Source organism: Erpetoichthys calabaricus, chromosome 15 (genome assembly GCF_900747795.2).
Source record: "Erpetoichthys calabaricus chromosome 15, fErpCal1.3, whole genome shotgun sequence".
Taxonomy (NCBI): Eukaryota; Metazoa; Chordata; class Cladistia; order Polypteriformes; family Polypteridae; genus Erpetoichthys; species Erpetoichthys calabaricus.
Genome location: NC_041408.2, coordinates 53,169,911 through 53,185,280, shown reverse-complemented (window position 1 = coordinate 53,185,280; position 15,370 = coordinate 53,169,911). Strand labels below are relative to the sequence as shown.

Genomic DNA, 15,370 nt, shown 5'->3' with positions numbered 1-15,370 from the left:
GTGGATGGCTCAGGAGTTCACATTGGTCAATTAAATATATGGTAGAATTATAGTAATTGTTTGCTGTAATATAACTGTTCAGTGTATTGTGTAGCAGTGTACTGTGAGCTCCTGCATTTGGAAACATGCTTTCATCTCATCCCATCTTCCCATCCACTTTTCATGGTGAGTGTCACAGTGGCAGGCAGCCAAGCAGGTTAATCCAGACTTCCCTGTCTTCAGCTACAAGTTCCAAGTCTTCCTGGAAATTCCCAGGAGTTCCCCAGCTGAGAGATATAATTCCTCAAGCGTGTCCTGGGTCTGCCGCATGGTCTCCTCCCAGTGGGATGTATCCAGATCAGCTGTAGTGGGAGCTGCCTGGGACGTGTACTTAATACATGCCCAAACCACTTCAACTGTTTTTTCTTGATCTTTACTCTGTTGTTCTACTCCTCTCTACTCTGTGGCTCTCTCGAACCACTAAGCTTCTCATCCTATCACAGAGTGTCAGCCCAGCCACCCTGCAAAGTAACCTCATTTCTGCCACTTAAATTTATGATATAATTCTTTGGGTCATTAGAGTCCACTCCCGCTTCACAACCACGACCAGTACCGCACCTGCAAAACAGCTGCTGCTGCTCCAATAGAAACATGCTTTCATGTTTGAAAAAAACCAAAGAAGATGGAACTATTATCACAAGCTCCACAAACTCACTCTCTGATAATCATGGTACAGATGCAGAAAATTCTGAAAGCCACAACAAAAATGGCCAGTCAGTTTGAGCCTTAGTGCAGCTTTTGATTCCCATGAGAACAGACCTTGAGCTTGTGTGATAGCTTTCCTATATTTTGCTAGCAGAATAGTAAACCAGACGTGTGTTCTTCATTTGGGTGACAAGGAGGGAGTTGCAGCCTTAGAACTACTTTTACCAATAAGAGTCCCTGTTCTGTTTTCAGTTCAGTTTTTAGTTTAGTTTTAGTTAAGTCGGTGCTTTGTTATAAAATGGTGGGTTTGGTTGCTGCCCTTCTGACAATTTAAGACAGACATGGACATTTAAATGGGGTTTGCTATCTGCCGGGCAGCTGAGCTCTGTCTACAGCAAGAAATCTGTCACTTTTCAGTTAAGGACATATAACCTGTAACTAACTAACTGGTAAATCTGGAAACTGTCATCTGGGAGTGAATAAAGACTGCATAATATAGGAATTGCATTACCTATATTTTCTGTTATTGGTTATTACGCAAATAAAATCATTTTTAAGTAAAAGCTTAAACTCTGTGTCTCTGTCTATGATTACTAGTGCAGCATAGAGGCTATAGTTGCTCTATCCTTGTGTAGCTGTGCTCCCTTAAAGGTACAAAGGATGTTTTGTAAAGTCATCTATTGGCAATAAAGTGGGCTGAAGTACAGCACTTAAAATATAAGACAGTCCCCATTCAGCGAGCGGCCTGCCATTAAGGGTTCCTAAGGTTGAATATTCAGGGTACAATAAGGACAGTGAGTCAGGTAAGAGGTTACAGAAAAATATGTTTTGACAATTCTTCCTATCCTTTATTAAGGAAAGAACCTATGAGGTTATATTGATACTTCTCGTACTAGGAGCATGTAACAGGCAATCTAGTAACAAAAAATAACTCACTACTAATTCATAACAGTAAACTGGAATACAGCATACTGAAGTCACTGAATTCATTTAGCCCATCTGTGAACCAAGGCTTTTAGCTGTAAAATGAATGGAGTGAGTGTACAGACTCTTGCAGTGGGAAAATTTCACAAACTCTGAAAAAGTACACCACATACATCAAACATTATGCCAAAATTTACATACCCTTCTAATTACAAAAATTGGCAGAATGCTGAATTGGATTAAGTGAATATGTACATATCTATATCTATCTCTTGCATGGTGTTACGTATTTTGACTCTATTTGAGGCACTTTTTTCACATTTTGTTATGTTGCAGTCTTATGCTAAAATCATATAAATTCAATTTTGATTTATTTATTAAAAAATCAGTGTGTTATTGCTGAAGCTGGTTTAATATTAACTATCATCCACTTTTATCCAGTTTACTGGCTCAAGACATTTTACATTTAATCAGAAACACATTACAGTTAAAAAAAATATCAAATGATAACCAACTGCAAACCCAACATCATTTTGAAACTCCAACAGGAAAACACAATGCAATGTACTGTATACAAAGTAACACGTTGTACTTCCTGAATGAGGAAATTAATCGACGTGATTGAGTCCATGACTTCCAAGAATTTTACCAAGAGTGTCAAAGCCTGAAAAGTAATTAAAAAATGTCTGTATACAGTACTGAATAGTGGTGAATGGGAGTAAAAAAAAAAAAACAAAAAAAACGAGAAATGACTGAGTAACAAGACATTGCCTTTAGAGCTTTGGGGTGAAACAAAGTGGGTAAAATATTTATATAATTCCCTGAGACAATGGGCCTTGGTTATAGTGCTGTTGGTTAATTAGAAGTACTATTTAACTAAGTACTTTTCCTAAGATAAATCCAAAAGGAGGCTACACTTTCAGTTAAGATGAAGCATTTACTGGTGGAGCAAAACAAGCACAGCAATGCCAAAAGCTGGGCATCTCAAGAAGAAAGTCGTCCACTTCAGCAGAAAGCCAGACATGTCTCAAAGCTCATTTACTTAACAAAAATCAAGATGTTCTAAACAACAAATTCCAAATGATCTTTTACCGCCAAACATTTCAACTTGCCGTATTATCGTATACTTGACCAACAGCATTCCATGTTTAAAGTGCCCACATAATTTATGCAGATCAACTAGATTAATATCTTCTTTCAGACATGAAGAAATGAGTTGATGCTATAAAAAAAGAAACTGACCTGCTATCCAACAGACAATCTCTGACTAAAAGCTGACATTAGGCTGTAAGAGCAAACAGTTTGTAACCTTTGTACTGTCCTTTCTGCTGCATGTAAATCTGCACTCTCCTTGCATTCCTTAGCATAAGGTTCCTTTCATCTTATTGACTATACAAGTAGTATGTATATGTGGATTTGTTATATTTTTGCACTCCATGTTAATCTGGGTTCTGCTTTCACGTTTAAAACAACTATGAAAGATTTATTGCAACATTTATGATTAACTTGTAAGCATGAATGATTTTATAAAAATAGTTAAAAATATGATTAGCTAGATAAAGCCTCCCATACCTTTATCCTGTCCATACAGGCTTCCATTTTGAGTTGTTCCACTGCTTTCCTTGCCTGAGATATGCTGGCTGTGCTGTTGTTTGCCATGCCGTCTTTCATGATTTTCCTAAATAAAAAATAATAACTGAATTTAATACATACCCACCAATCTTTGGAGTAAATTACATGATTTTTCAAGCAAAGAGTACAGTTATAAAGCAATTTAAATGAAAGGAAAAATGGTAAAAAATGTGTAAAGACATATTAGAACAAATCATAACATAAACATAAAAAGGCTGTCAGTTCTCCTATCAGCCTTAAACTGATGGGAAACTGTAAAATTCCTAAAACGGCACCTAAAAGAGGTGACCTCTTCTAGGAGATCGTTTCTCCCCCAAACTATGTGACTCTTCAATTCCACCCGGGGTTAAACGTTAACATTATTCAAAGTTATTGTCTGATTTTTACCTGCATTTTTGTTACTCTTTAATTTAATATTGTTTTTTGTATCAGTATGCTGCTGCTGGAGTATGTGAATTTCCCCTTGGGATTAATAAAGTATCTATCTATCTATCTATCTAAAACAATTGGCAAGTTATTTACACACATTTGACAAGAAATTATGGTTCACAAGATTTATCAAAATCTTTCATTTTTGAAGAGCTCACTTCATCATTCAACATTTTAATGCTTAATTTAATAAACATTCAATCAAACAACTAACCTACAACTGCTGATTGACTACACTTGCAGAAAAGATGAGGGGATGGTCCAACTGAATGTTAAAAGCATATATTCAGCTGTATTAAGCAATGAAGGTCAGTTTATATTCAACATGTCACTGTGGTCTGTGTATTTGATAAACGTTGAGCTCATACTGTATAAATAGCCCTCTTATGAAATCGTATCATTTCATATAAAGTACATATTTTACTTGTGCTTATTTTTGTGTCGCATTACTTGTTTTTCCATTATTGTACACTCTGGCTTTTTGTTTTCATTATTGTGCTATATCATTCTGTAAAAAAATATTTCTCAGGCTGTGCCAGGAGAAATGCTGATAAGATTGTTTCTGGAAATGTATAGCAAAATGGGATAACCTCCTGTTGAACACTGGTTGGTTTATGGTATCATAACCACTGACCTGCTCAACTCTGTGACATTTCAATTGTAGTCCTCCCATAACCTTCCACTCTCTAATCTTCTCTGCCCACACCAGAGCACCTCAGCAAACAGATATGGATAAAGTGAAAGACAGCGAGTACCCTAACTGTCACAGCAACATTAATCATGCTGATATTTATTTGGTGTGTCCCAGGCAGAGTGTGATGTGGATTGTATATTGTATTTTATAATACAAGCTACGTAAAAATGATATCATAATTGCATGTTATTCTTATTTTGCTACTGTTGTGGCTCTGTGGTGGTACTGTAAATGGAACTATGTTTCCACAGTGTATTTCCTAGAATTGAACCTGGTCCACTAATGTAGAAAATGCTCCTTGCTAAACCACAACAGTGATGAATATGATGATTTAAAACTGGGTACATGGAATGCTGATGTCTACAAGTAAGCTCTTTACATGGCTACAGGTTAAGCACACTTTCTATATATTGTCAGACATCTAGAACATCTTTGACTTTTTGAACTGGACAAGCTGGCCAGAAAAAATGGAGTCATAGATTTACCAGGCAGATTAAACAGAGATGCTGAGGGTGATGCCCTCCCTTCTGGACTGAGAGTAGTACTGCACTAAACTAGTAAGCTCTCCAGCAACTCATGCTATTGATATAAGGTTCAGCACTACCAACAATCAAACACTTACAGTGGGGGAAATAAGTATTTGATCCCCTGCTGAATTTGTAAATTTGCTCACTTACAAAGAAATGAATAGTCTCTAATTTTTATGGTAGTTTCATTTTAATGGAGAGAGACAGAATATCAATCAAAAATCCAGAAAAAAACCACATTACATAAAAGTTATAAATTGATTTGCATGTCACTGAGTGAAATAAGTATTTGATTCCCTACAACCCAGCCAGAATTCTGGCTCCCACAGATTGCAATCAATCAATCACAGATACTCCTGATCTCAACTCGTTATGTGTATAAAGCACGCCTGACCACAGAAGCAGTTTCTTCCATTCCAACCTCTCCACCACCATGGACAAGTCCAAAGACCTGTCAAAAGGAAGTCAGGGACAAGACTGTAGACCTGCACAAGGCTGGAATGGGCTACAAGGCCATCAGCAAGAAGCTTGGTGAGAAGGTGATAACTCTTGATGTGATTATTCAGAAATGGAAGAAATATAAAATGACTGTCAATCGCCCTCGGTCTGGAGCTCCATACAAGATCTTGCCTCATGGGGTGAGGATGAGCATTAGAAAGGTGAGGGATCAGCCCAAAACTACACAGGAGGAGCTTGTTAATGATCTGAAGGCACTTGGGACCATAGTCACCAACAACACCATTGGTAACACATTATGCCATAATGGATTGAAATCTTGCAGCCCTTGCAAGGTCCCCCTGCTCAAGAAGGAACATATACAAACATGTCTTAAATTTGCCAGTACATGGTTTTTTGGACGATATTCTGTCTCTCTCCATTTAAATGAAACTACCATAAAAATTAGAGACTGTTCATTTCTTTGTAAGTAATCAAACTTACAAATTCAGCAGGGGATCAAATAATTATTTCCCCCACTATATTTCATATGTGGCATGTTGAAACTGGAATTACAAATACAAGTCTGCAATTAACTGTATTTCTCATTCACATGACAACATAAGCATAATGAGTCTGATATTTGAGCTCACAATGAAAAAATGCATTGCTGAATGACATTCCTCTCATAAAATGTAGTAATCAGAACTGCATTTATGGTTTTCAGTCAGACAGCCCAGCTTTGGCAAAAACAGGGACAGCATGGAAGAGGAGTAGTACTGGAGATCATACTCTCAAGATGACTATTTAATCATAATCACTGACGCAACTAGTGTCTACCTCAATACTATGTTGCCTTGTTGTCAGATATCAAATTCCCAAGGCCTTTGGTTTTCTTCATATCAAACAGCATGGTCAAATTGAAGTTTATTACCATATGTACATAGTGATTTCTAACTGCATGTCTCCCATGGGTTAGTGACAGCACTACACACCAGACAATAAATACAACATCAGGTGTTGGGTACAGTACACACTAATACAGTTGTCATTATGAGTGCCTTTATGAACCTGTGGATAATATCTGTCCCTAAATCTAATAATGATCTACCTGTACTGTACCATTTGCCAGAATAAAGGGATGTTAAACATGTCTGTACATAACAATGGATACCTTTAATAAACCTTTTCTAAAACAGCATGTGTTACATAAACTAAGCCTTTTTTGCAGGGTGTATCAGTAATATTCCGATCTGACTTACTGTAGTCATCAGCCATACAGTATCAGAATGTTATGCAGCTAGCAAACATTGATGGAGACATGCAGGCTTTGTTCAGGTATCTGTGGAAGTAATGGCATTAATGAGTCTTCTTGATTCAGCCAAGATGTGCTGTGCCTACTGCAGATTGTTAGTGAAGGAGATTCTAAGAAATTTAAAGTTGCTGACCGTCTAAACAGCATCGTCCTAAATGCAGATGGGAGTGTGGTTTTCCTCCTGATTTCTGAAGTTTTTGACCAACAATTTTGATTTAATTAATGGAGAGATTCATGCTCTGGCCCCATAGTATTAGAAAGCAAAAACCCTTCTCTGTTACCCTTCTCATCATGTGTGGTTCAATCTTACTATGGTGGTGGAGTCGGCTGTAAATTTAATGATGGAGTTAGAGCTGTTTTGGTCACACAGTCATAAAAGAGGGATCAACATACTATCCTATGGGATTCTTGGTTGAGAATCGGTGTTTTAAAGACAGAGAAGGGGTGTTACAGGCATCTTTAAGATCAATATAAAGTAATGCTACACCAATATCACATCTTGAGGCAATCAGCTTGCTGAGTAATAATTTGAGGGAAGGTCTTCTATACTATAAAGCAGAATGAGACATATATGTCAAAAGTGGGAGTGATGAACTTAACAGAGAAAATAATGACCCCCATACAGATAATCTTGTACCATCTATTCCATATGGCTGCAATAATCCATTTTTAGCTAAGGCCTCTCGACCTTGGTCTTGCCAGCTATGTCCAGTCTCACAGATTGAACTATGGAAATCAATCATTGTAGTTTGCAAGGGATAGGGATAGCAGACTAAAAAAAATAAATAAATAAAAACACATAGATAACATTATGCAATGGGTTAATTCTTTTCTTGGTGACCAAATCTTAATTTTTGAATTAGATGCCCTTGCCTTCCAACCAGTCATGTCATAAATAAAGCATAATAAAATGTAACTAAATGAGTGTAAACATATGCTTGAGTGTCTCTGATGATGGACTGGTACCACGTCCAGGGTCAATTCCTGCCTTGAACCTGATTTTGCCAGACCAGGCTGTAGCCATTGTGACCATGACCTGGATAACTGGTTTAAAAAAAAATGAATGAATGGTTATGATTTTAGATTTGAGAAGGTATTTTATTTTGTACTGGAGAAACAATTTGCAGTTTTGAACCTGTATCTGCGGACAATCATTATTATTAGGCAATGAGGTAGGAAGAAAAACAAAGAAATACAAATCACAGGATGTCTGCTTAGAACTTATGTTAAAAAAAAAATCTCAACTCAGTTCTGCTTGTAATGGAATTCAAAACTTCCATTACTATTTCTCATCTCTTCTGCTCATATCACTTTTTGGCACTCCAAGAATACTGAAAAATGCACTGAGTTTACTTTGAGTGGAGGGGTAATGGAAGAACACAATGCAAAGCTAATGCTTTAAGGCCCTCTGCTGAGATATCATTCACTTGACTAATTACAACTTGATTGATTCAATTAAAATAAATCGATAAGAAGCTAAATTGGTTAATTAATTAAAGCTTGGCTAATCAGCATTGTGGATTCTATCACCAATGAATGCTTTAGACTTCACTCTTTATAAGATTGTATTTGATATTGTGCTGCCTGTTGTAACTAACTACTGTACTTAAGACATGTTTAAGTCAAGAACAGTACAATATGATGAGTAACAAAAATAACTGGATGATTCCCAAAACCTGGGAAATACTTTGAAAATATAATTTAATATGGACAAGCATATACAGTAGAAGTACATTCTGGTAAAATTAGCATTTAATACAGTATATAGTAAATGCAGTGTAAGCTCAACTACAAGAAGCTAACTCTGATTTACAATAACACAGTGGCAACCTGCATGCAATGTACGAATTCTAAAATTCTGTCCATAATAGCTGGGACAGTAAAGTTAAAACTGATATTTTCCCTGTTAACTTGAGATTCAAATCTGATGTGAAAGGATGAATTTGAGGCTAAGGTATATAATTTGCCCATATTTTTTCTGGATATTTCTGTGCTTTAAAAACACACCCCTGTTAGTGCCCAGTTATTTCCACATGGGACTAAGTTAAAGTGGTTTAAAACATGGTATTTGGCTTCTAATTAATTACATATCATCAATTCATTGAGGCTGTGATTCACTGGCATCATTAAACTCTTAGATTGTTAACTAAAGACGGTTTATCAAGCCTTTGCTGCAGTCATTTTACAGTATGTTGTTTAGTTTGAATTGTTTCTGAGTTCAGGCTCCTTTTTACTTGATTGGATTTAAATGGGATGAAGCTGTGCCTTGTTCTTTCAGAAAATTATTGGTTCAATCCCCACCACTGGCTCACTGTGTGATTCTAGAAAACACACCTGGCCTGCCTGCTGCTTTCTAAATGAAAAAGAAAAAAATAAAATAAATTATTATATATATATATATATATATATATAATCTGCGGTGGGTTGGCGCCCTGCCCGGGATTGGTTCCCTGCCTTGCGCCCTGTGTTGGCTGGGATTGGCTCCAGCAGACCCCCGTGACCCTGTGTTCGGATTCAGCGGGTTGGAAAATGGATGGATATATATATATATATATATATATATATATATATATAGCAACTATATTGTGTTTATGTGCTTGTATCCTCAGAACAGTATTGACTTAAAGAAGATGCTATTATAAATAGATGGTTTATCAGTTAAACATGTGAGCACCACATTCATTCATTCATTCCCCCATGGAATTTTTTTCTTGGTTCAAAATAAACAATGCAGGGCCTCACAGAGGGTGAGATACTAATTAATGAGCAAACATGTATAGTCATGTGTTCAGATATAGATAGATAGATAGATAGATAGATAGATAGATAGATAGATAGATAGATAGATAGATAGATAGATAGATAGATAGATATCTGCCCCTAGATGAAATTTGGCTTTTTACAACAACACAAGAAATATAACAAACAGCAATCCGCCTTTCAATTTCATAATAGCATGATTTCAATGAAGGAAAACTAAAAAGAAAAAGAAACTCCTGACTTGGCTTATAATAAAAAGAGCACCCATAGTCAAAGTGAGGCGTTATACAGGCATATTGCTATTGGCGAAAAGGAGCCCCAATCACGTTTTTTGACACACTTCTGCTGAATAATTCTTTGTCTGAAAGACCTGAATGCTTGTAGGTCACAAAGAAGATGTACAGCATTGCTAGTATAGATGCAATTTAGCAATATCAGCCAATTTAACCAGTCTTTGGACTGTGGGAAAAAATCAAGGATACCTTGAGGAAACTTGTTAAAAATGCTAAAAACATGCAAATTGCAAATAGGACACTCCACAACTGGGAGTTAAACCTGGGCTTGAGCAGTGTGAGGCATCAGTGCTAAACATTCTGCATAAGTCTACATCTTAGTTATTATATCATCCAAAAAACAATTTCCTGAACACATTCAGTTCAAGGCTAAAGATTTGAAAGCTACCGTAACAACATTGGGTATGAGGCAAAACCAGTGTAAGTCCCACTTACACTTACTCATTTTTTCTAGTCCAATTTACACTTAGTCATCAACCAAACCTACACATCTGTAGGAGAATAAACAGAATACCTGAAGAAGGCATGGTGATAATGTGCATCAGCCTGAAGGACACGATGATGTTGGAAAGTTCGATACCTTCAGATTACACTATGGAAGACATTATAGATTTGCAATACACTATTAAGACTTTAAAATGCTTTACAAATCTATAATGACCACAAAAATTGCAATTATGGATGCTGATAAGCTCAAGTTACAAAGATTAGAAGCACTGGTGCTCAAATGAAATGTTTCATTACTGGAGTTGGTAAATGTAATTGAAGTTTTATGTAACCTGTCTGTTGTTTCATTGGTGTTCCTGCAGACTCCAAGGAGGACAGTAACTGGTCTGGGATTAAACTCCAGCCTCTTGGAGCTGTGAGTCACCTGGGCTTACCATTGTCACCCCATAATTATTACTTTCATTCTTAAAATTATTTAGAACTCATTAAATTGCAAGTACAATGTTAATAAGCATGTTGCTTATATGTAAATAATGTTTCACTTGCAGCACTCCCAAAGTTGGCACTGATCAGTCCCTGTGTCCTTAAACTACATTTGTTCCCAATTCATTTTCAGGAGATCAAATTTGCATGGTTTACAAAAATGAAATCATTATCAGTATCATTATTGATTTTTGTATTTTTAATTTTTGGTATACCTTGCAGATAAATGTTTGTATTTTTGTTCTGTTAAATGTATTTGTTTCTTACACCATCCCAAAGATGAACAATCTTATTATTAATTGCAGATTCTAAATTGACACACAAATAGTAAATAAGGGGATGTGCCAAATAATTGCATGTCATTACTTTCAAGGTTAGTCAGCCCCTGCCTGAAACTGAAAGGTCCTGGAATAAACTTTGGTTCCCCATGACTCAGTAATGAAAAATATGATTCAGAAGGTGGATGGATTAAAGCTTCTCAGTAATTCATACATTTGTAATTTCTTCACACAATTTGTTTTGCAAACATCTTTAGATAAGCTGTGTTTGATGCAGTGCTACAAAACTTTACTGTAAAAAAGAACAGGTGTAAATTATGAATTGGGGAAAAGCCTGCAAACTTAGAATGCAAAATACAGTACAGTCATCTAAGAGTACCCAACCCAAAAAGGAATATTCAATGAAGCGAAAATCTGTTTTATTTAATAATTCTGACTTACAAAAAGGAAAACCCCAAAACACTGAGTCCACTGAAGTTTGAAAAGAATAACACCTTCATCCATCCATCCATCATCTAAACCTCTTACCTATTTAATAGAATTGATTATTTTGATTTTCATACAAATCACACTTCATCATATCATATTAATATATAATGGTCTACTATGCATCTATATGCACTATATTCTTATTCGACATCCTCTGATCTACAGGTTCATTGACACTGTTCCTAAGACTCCCCTGTGTGTTCTGATAGCTTCAAGATTTACAATAATGCTACCATACTACCATAGTTTATTGCTTACTTTATCTAAACAAAGGGCACTTTCATTTAGGGATCCTCAGCTTCTATCCAATATCTGTCAAAGTCAATACTTGGCATCATTTATTAAAAGGCTTGATGGATTATTTGGAGAAAATGTAAGAAAATTAACCTAAAAGACAGAGGTATTGACAATTTTACCGTCGTCTACATGTGTAAAAGAACAACTAGTTTAAGTTTTGCATGGTATGTGTTCTGAAGCCTCTGCTGTCTTAAAGAATAACTTACAAAAAAACCCAACTACTCTTCTGCAAGAATGATATGCAAAATATTTTAAATTATGTATGGAAAGGCAAAAAAGTGATAACCAAGGTAAAAAATTGCATTTGATCCAAGAAAATCTTTCACACTAAAGATCTCTAAAACTGACTGTGATAAATAAACAGTTGAATAGTCAAACGTGGCTAGTAATTAAAATGTAAACTACGGAAAATGTGGAGAAAATCATGATAGATAGATAGATAGATAGATAGATAGATAGATAGATAGATAGATAGATAGCAAACTAGTGTGAAAAAAACTGGGTAAAAGGACGAAACGGCTTTATGTTAAAAAAAATAAATAAAAGATTACCTGTGAAAACGCTAAAATATTAGCGAAGGCCATGCATTCTTAAGTACTTGGTTAATTACACATGAGGCCATCCTTCTCGCACATTAAACTTTTCATCAGCTGCTGCTAAGCTCTTTCGCAACTGAAGACTAGCCACCGGATTCTGCTGACGAGCACTCCGCAAGTAATTTATGTGGGTCAGACCACCGCTCGCCTGTCATACTGGGGGTGGGGTAATCGTTTCTCATTTTGCTGCCAGGCAGGCTAAGCTGAAGAACACACTGCTGATCTTGTGCTTCTTTTATTCCCAGCTCTACCTACGATGCTGTCCGCTGCGTTATCTTAGATTGTAAGGCAGATCTGTACGGTGAAACGGTTCTTCTCGCCACCACGCACACGTATCACTAACTACATTGAAAACCCCATCGTGATCTAATTCTACCGCCTTTGATAATGCACTGTGAAGAAATACTTCTGACCCGTCGTTGTATTGCATAAAACTACATTTTTGGTACACGGTGCAAATGGAATGGGTGTCTGCCCGGGTGACAGGTGCGGGGGAGGGGATGGGAATTGCTTACCTGAAGTGCACCGCTAGACAAAGACGCGCCACTTGGGGGTTTGCGCCTCGCGTGGACAATCACAAGCACAATAAGATGAGGAGGTAATACCTATGGAGGCAAGCTCCGGCGCACCCAAGAGAATGTGCCCGTTCACCGTTTAAGACGTTTCGTCGCCGGCATGCTATAGAGTGTGCCACCCTAATCTGGAGCTCTGCTGGTCACGCGCCCGCTGCACTCCGGTGTTCCTTTTCGATGAGGACACTTGGGGGTGATGCTTGATCCGCAGAAGGACCTGGAGCGACGGACCACTGATGAATACAACCGGGAAAGACCTCTCCCCTCTCTCTCTCTCTCTCTCTCTCAGACGAGGGAACTACAGAGCGCAAGGAGGACTGTCACGACTCGCTCCAGCACGCGACTCACGCGCCCCGCCCCCGCTATGTGTATGGGCGGGGGGGGGGGGGGGGGGATTTGGCAGGATGGTGTGCTTATTGTGACCCCTATTGTAAGATTTCTGGCTAGTACTCCTAAAAACGTTTGAAAACGAGAGGTACCAGCGGGACCCTGTGCCACCCGTACAAAATTTTATTTTTAATTGTTAGTTTATCAACAATCCCCCCACCCCACCGCATTCACTCACTCGATGCAGCAGAACGCTGATGAAAAAAGTAACCAGCAGGCTTCCCCGTTTCGTTTTACATCATGCTTTACATCACCGGGTCTCCCAGCTGCTGTGCGCGCGCACACACATAAGGTTCACAAGCAGCTGCCCGCTACATGCGCTCCAGAGTAGGCGGGCATACGGAAAGAGAGGACTTGAGTGATGCCAGAACAGACGCCCAGAGAACACGTACTCAAAGAGTTTGAAAAGCGGAAAAAAATAATGTGCAACAAAAACTTTACAGATGCCGTGTTCATCATACGCTGGAGCATGATTAATGGAATAAATCAAAAGTAAAATATGGCAGAAACATTAAGGCTAAGTCCATGGCATTCATAAAACCCAACTCTATTTACTGGGCAGAATGCATAAACTGTTTTTTTTTATTATTATTTTGATATAAATTAAAAAACTATGATATGGTAGAAGATGGTCCGCTGTGGCAACCCCTAACGTGACCAGCCGAAAGAAGAAGATAAATTAAAAGACTGCACTAAATAGGCAACCTGACCACCAGGTTCTAGTCAGATATAAACAACCCATCAGTCGCGCCAAAGGCTCTATTCCTTAGGACCAGTGTTTCAATGGATTGGACAGCTAGGTTTGGTTGAGGTATGTTACAACCAACCAGAAGGAGATACTTAATTATGAGGCGTTTTGAATAGACAGGTGGGGGAATGAGTGTAGCTTTTTTGGTGGTGCATTGGCAGTTAATGTACAGTAAGTGCACCGTGTTTATGCTAATAATAAAGAAAGTTTCTCTAAATGCAGTCTTGTCAAGTGGAGATGTCGGTAGCATAAAGGACTAGAAAAAAAAGCAGAAATTCAACCATCTGATAGTTTTGACTTCACTCATCTTACTGAGTGATCTAGAATTCTAGATGTAGAATTGCAACAAAGCTTCAGGATGAGGAAAGAAAAACACAGGTTATCACCTTAATAAACTGTATGCCATGGGAATGGAGGCCGTTTACTGTATAATTTCAAGTACTGGAAAGATGTGAACAATTTTCATACTGTAACTGCAAAATTCGATGAATACCTTGTACATAAAACAAACGGTGTCCACGGATGTGCATGCTTTTACAAACATTAACAGAAGCCAGAAGGCAGCGTTGTTTGAACCAAAGGAAATCTGCGGTTTTGGATATACAGCCGGGAAAATAAATATTGAGTGCTTCAACTTTTTTCTCAGCAAATATATTTCTAATGGGGCTATTGTCGTGAAATGTTCACCAGATGTCAGTAACAACCCAAGTAACCCACACATACAAAGAAATCAAAACAGATAAGTCCATAAGTTATGTGTAATAAAGTGGAATAATACAAGGAATAAGTATTGAACACATGAAGAAAAGGAGGTGCAAAAAGGCATGGAAAGTCAAAAATCCAGCTGAAATCTGTCAGTATTTAGAAAGTAATCCTACCCCATATTAGAACAAATTAACAGTGGCAAGAGTATGCCACTCTAAGTCAATATGAGAGGGTACGATAGGCAAAATGGAAAACATTTTCGACCTAGGAGTGATCCACAATGGGAAAAGCATCATACAGCACCAGATAGTGAAGCTGAACATAGTCGGTAAGCAGGTGTATTTCAAGTTAGACACGGGACCAGACGCTGTGGTTATTAACAAACAGATATACAGAGAGCAATGTACAGAGAGCAGATACAACCCTGAAGAGCCCAGGAGGAAAACTAGACTGTATCGGTCAGTTTAATGCCTACAGTGGCGGAATATTTTCTTTACTTGATGCTGCAAGTGCACGTTGGCAAATCCCACTAGAAGCGAAAAGCAGATTTCTCACTACATATATTATTCCATCTGCAACATACATACCAGGAATATTTCAAATAAAAATGATTTAGCTAGAAGGAGTAGTGGTATATGTGGACGACATAATAATCTTTGGAAAAGACAAGGCATA

The 15,370-nt window shown here is 37.6% G+C and overlaps 1 protein-coding gene across 2 annotated transcripts in view; it reads right to left on the bottom strand.

The window, feature by feature from the left end:
- LOC114665830 (guanine nucleotide-binding protein G(I)/G(S)/G(O) subunit gamma-4) overlaps positions 1 to 13,178 on the bottom strand; it is a 42,096-nt gene extending 28,918 nt beyond the window's left edge. The window contains exons 1-2 of one of the 2 annotated variants that reach the window (XM_028820467.2): positions 12,799 to 13,178; positions 3,181 to 3,286 (exon numbers count right to left, since the gene is read on the bottom strand). In XM_028820467.2, coding sequence (XP_028676300.1) covers positions 3,181 to 3,279 — 99 coding nt within the window. In that variant the 5' untranslated portion in view covers positions 3,280 to 3,286; positions 12,799 to 13,178. Of the gene's footprint in view, positions 1 to 3,180; positions 3,287 to 12,238; positions 12,348 to 12,798 lie in introns of those variants that run through there. The other variant, XM_028820468.2, reaches the window with a different exon arrangement.
- Positions 13,179 to 15,370: the final 2,192 nt, after the last annotated feature.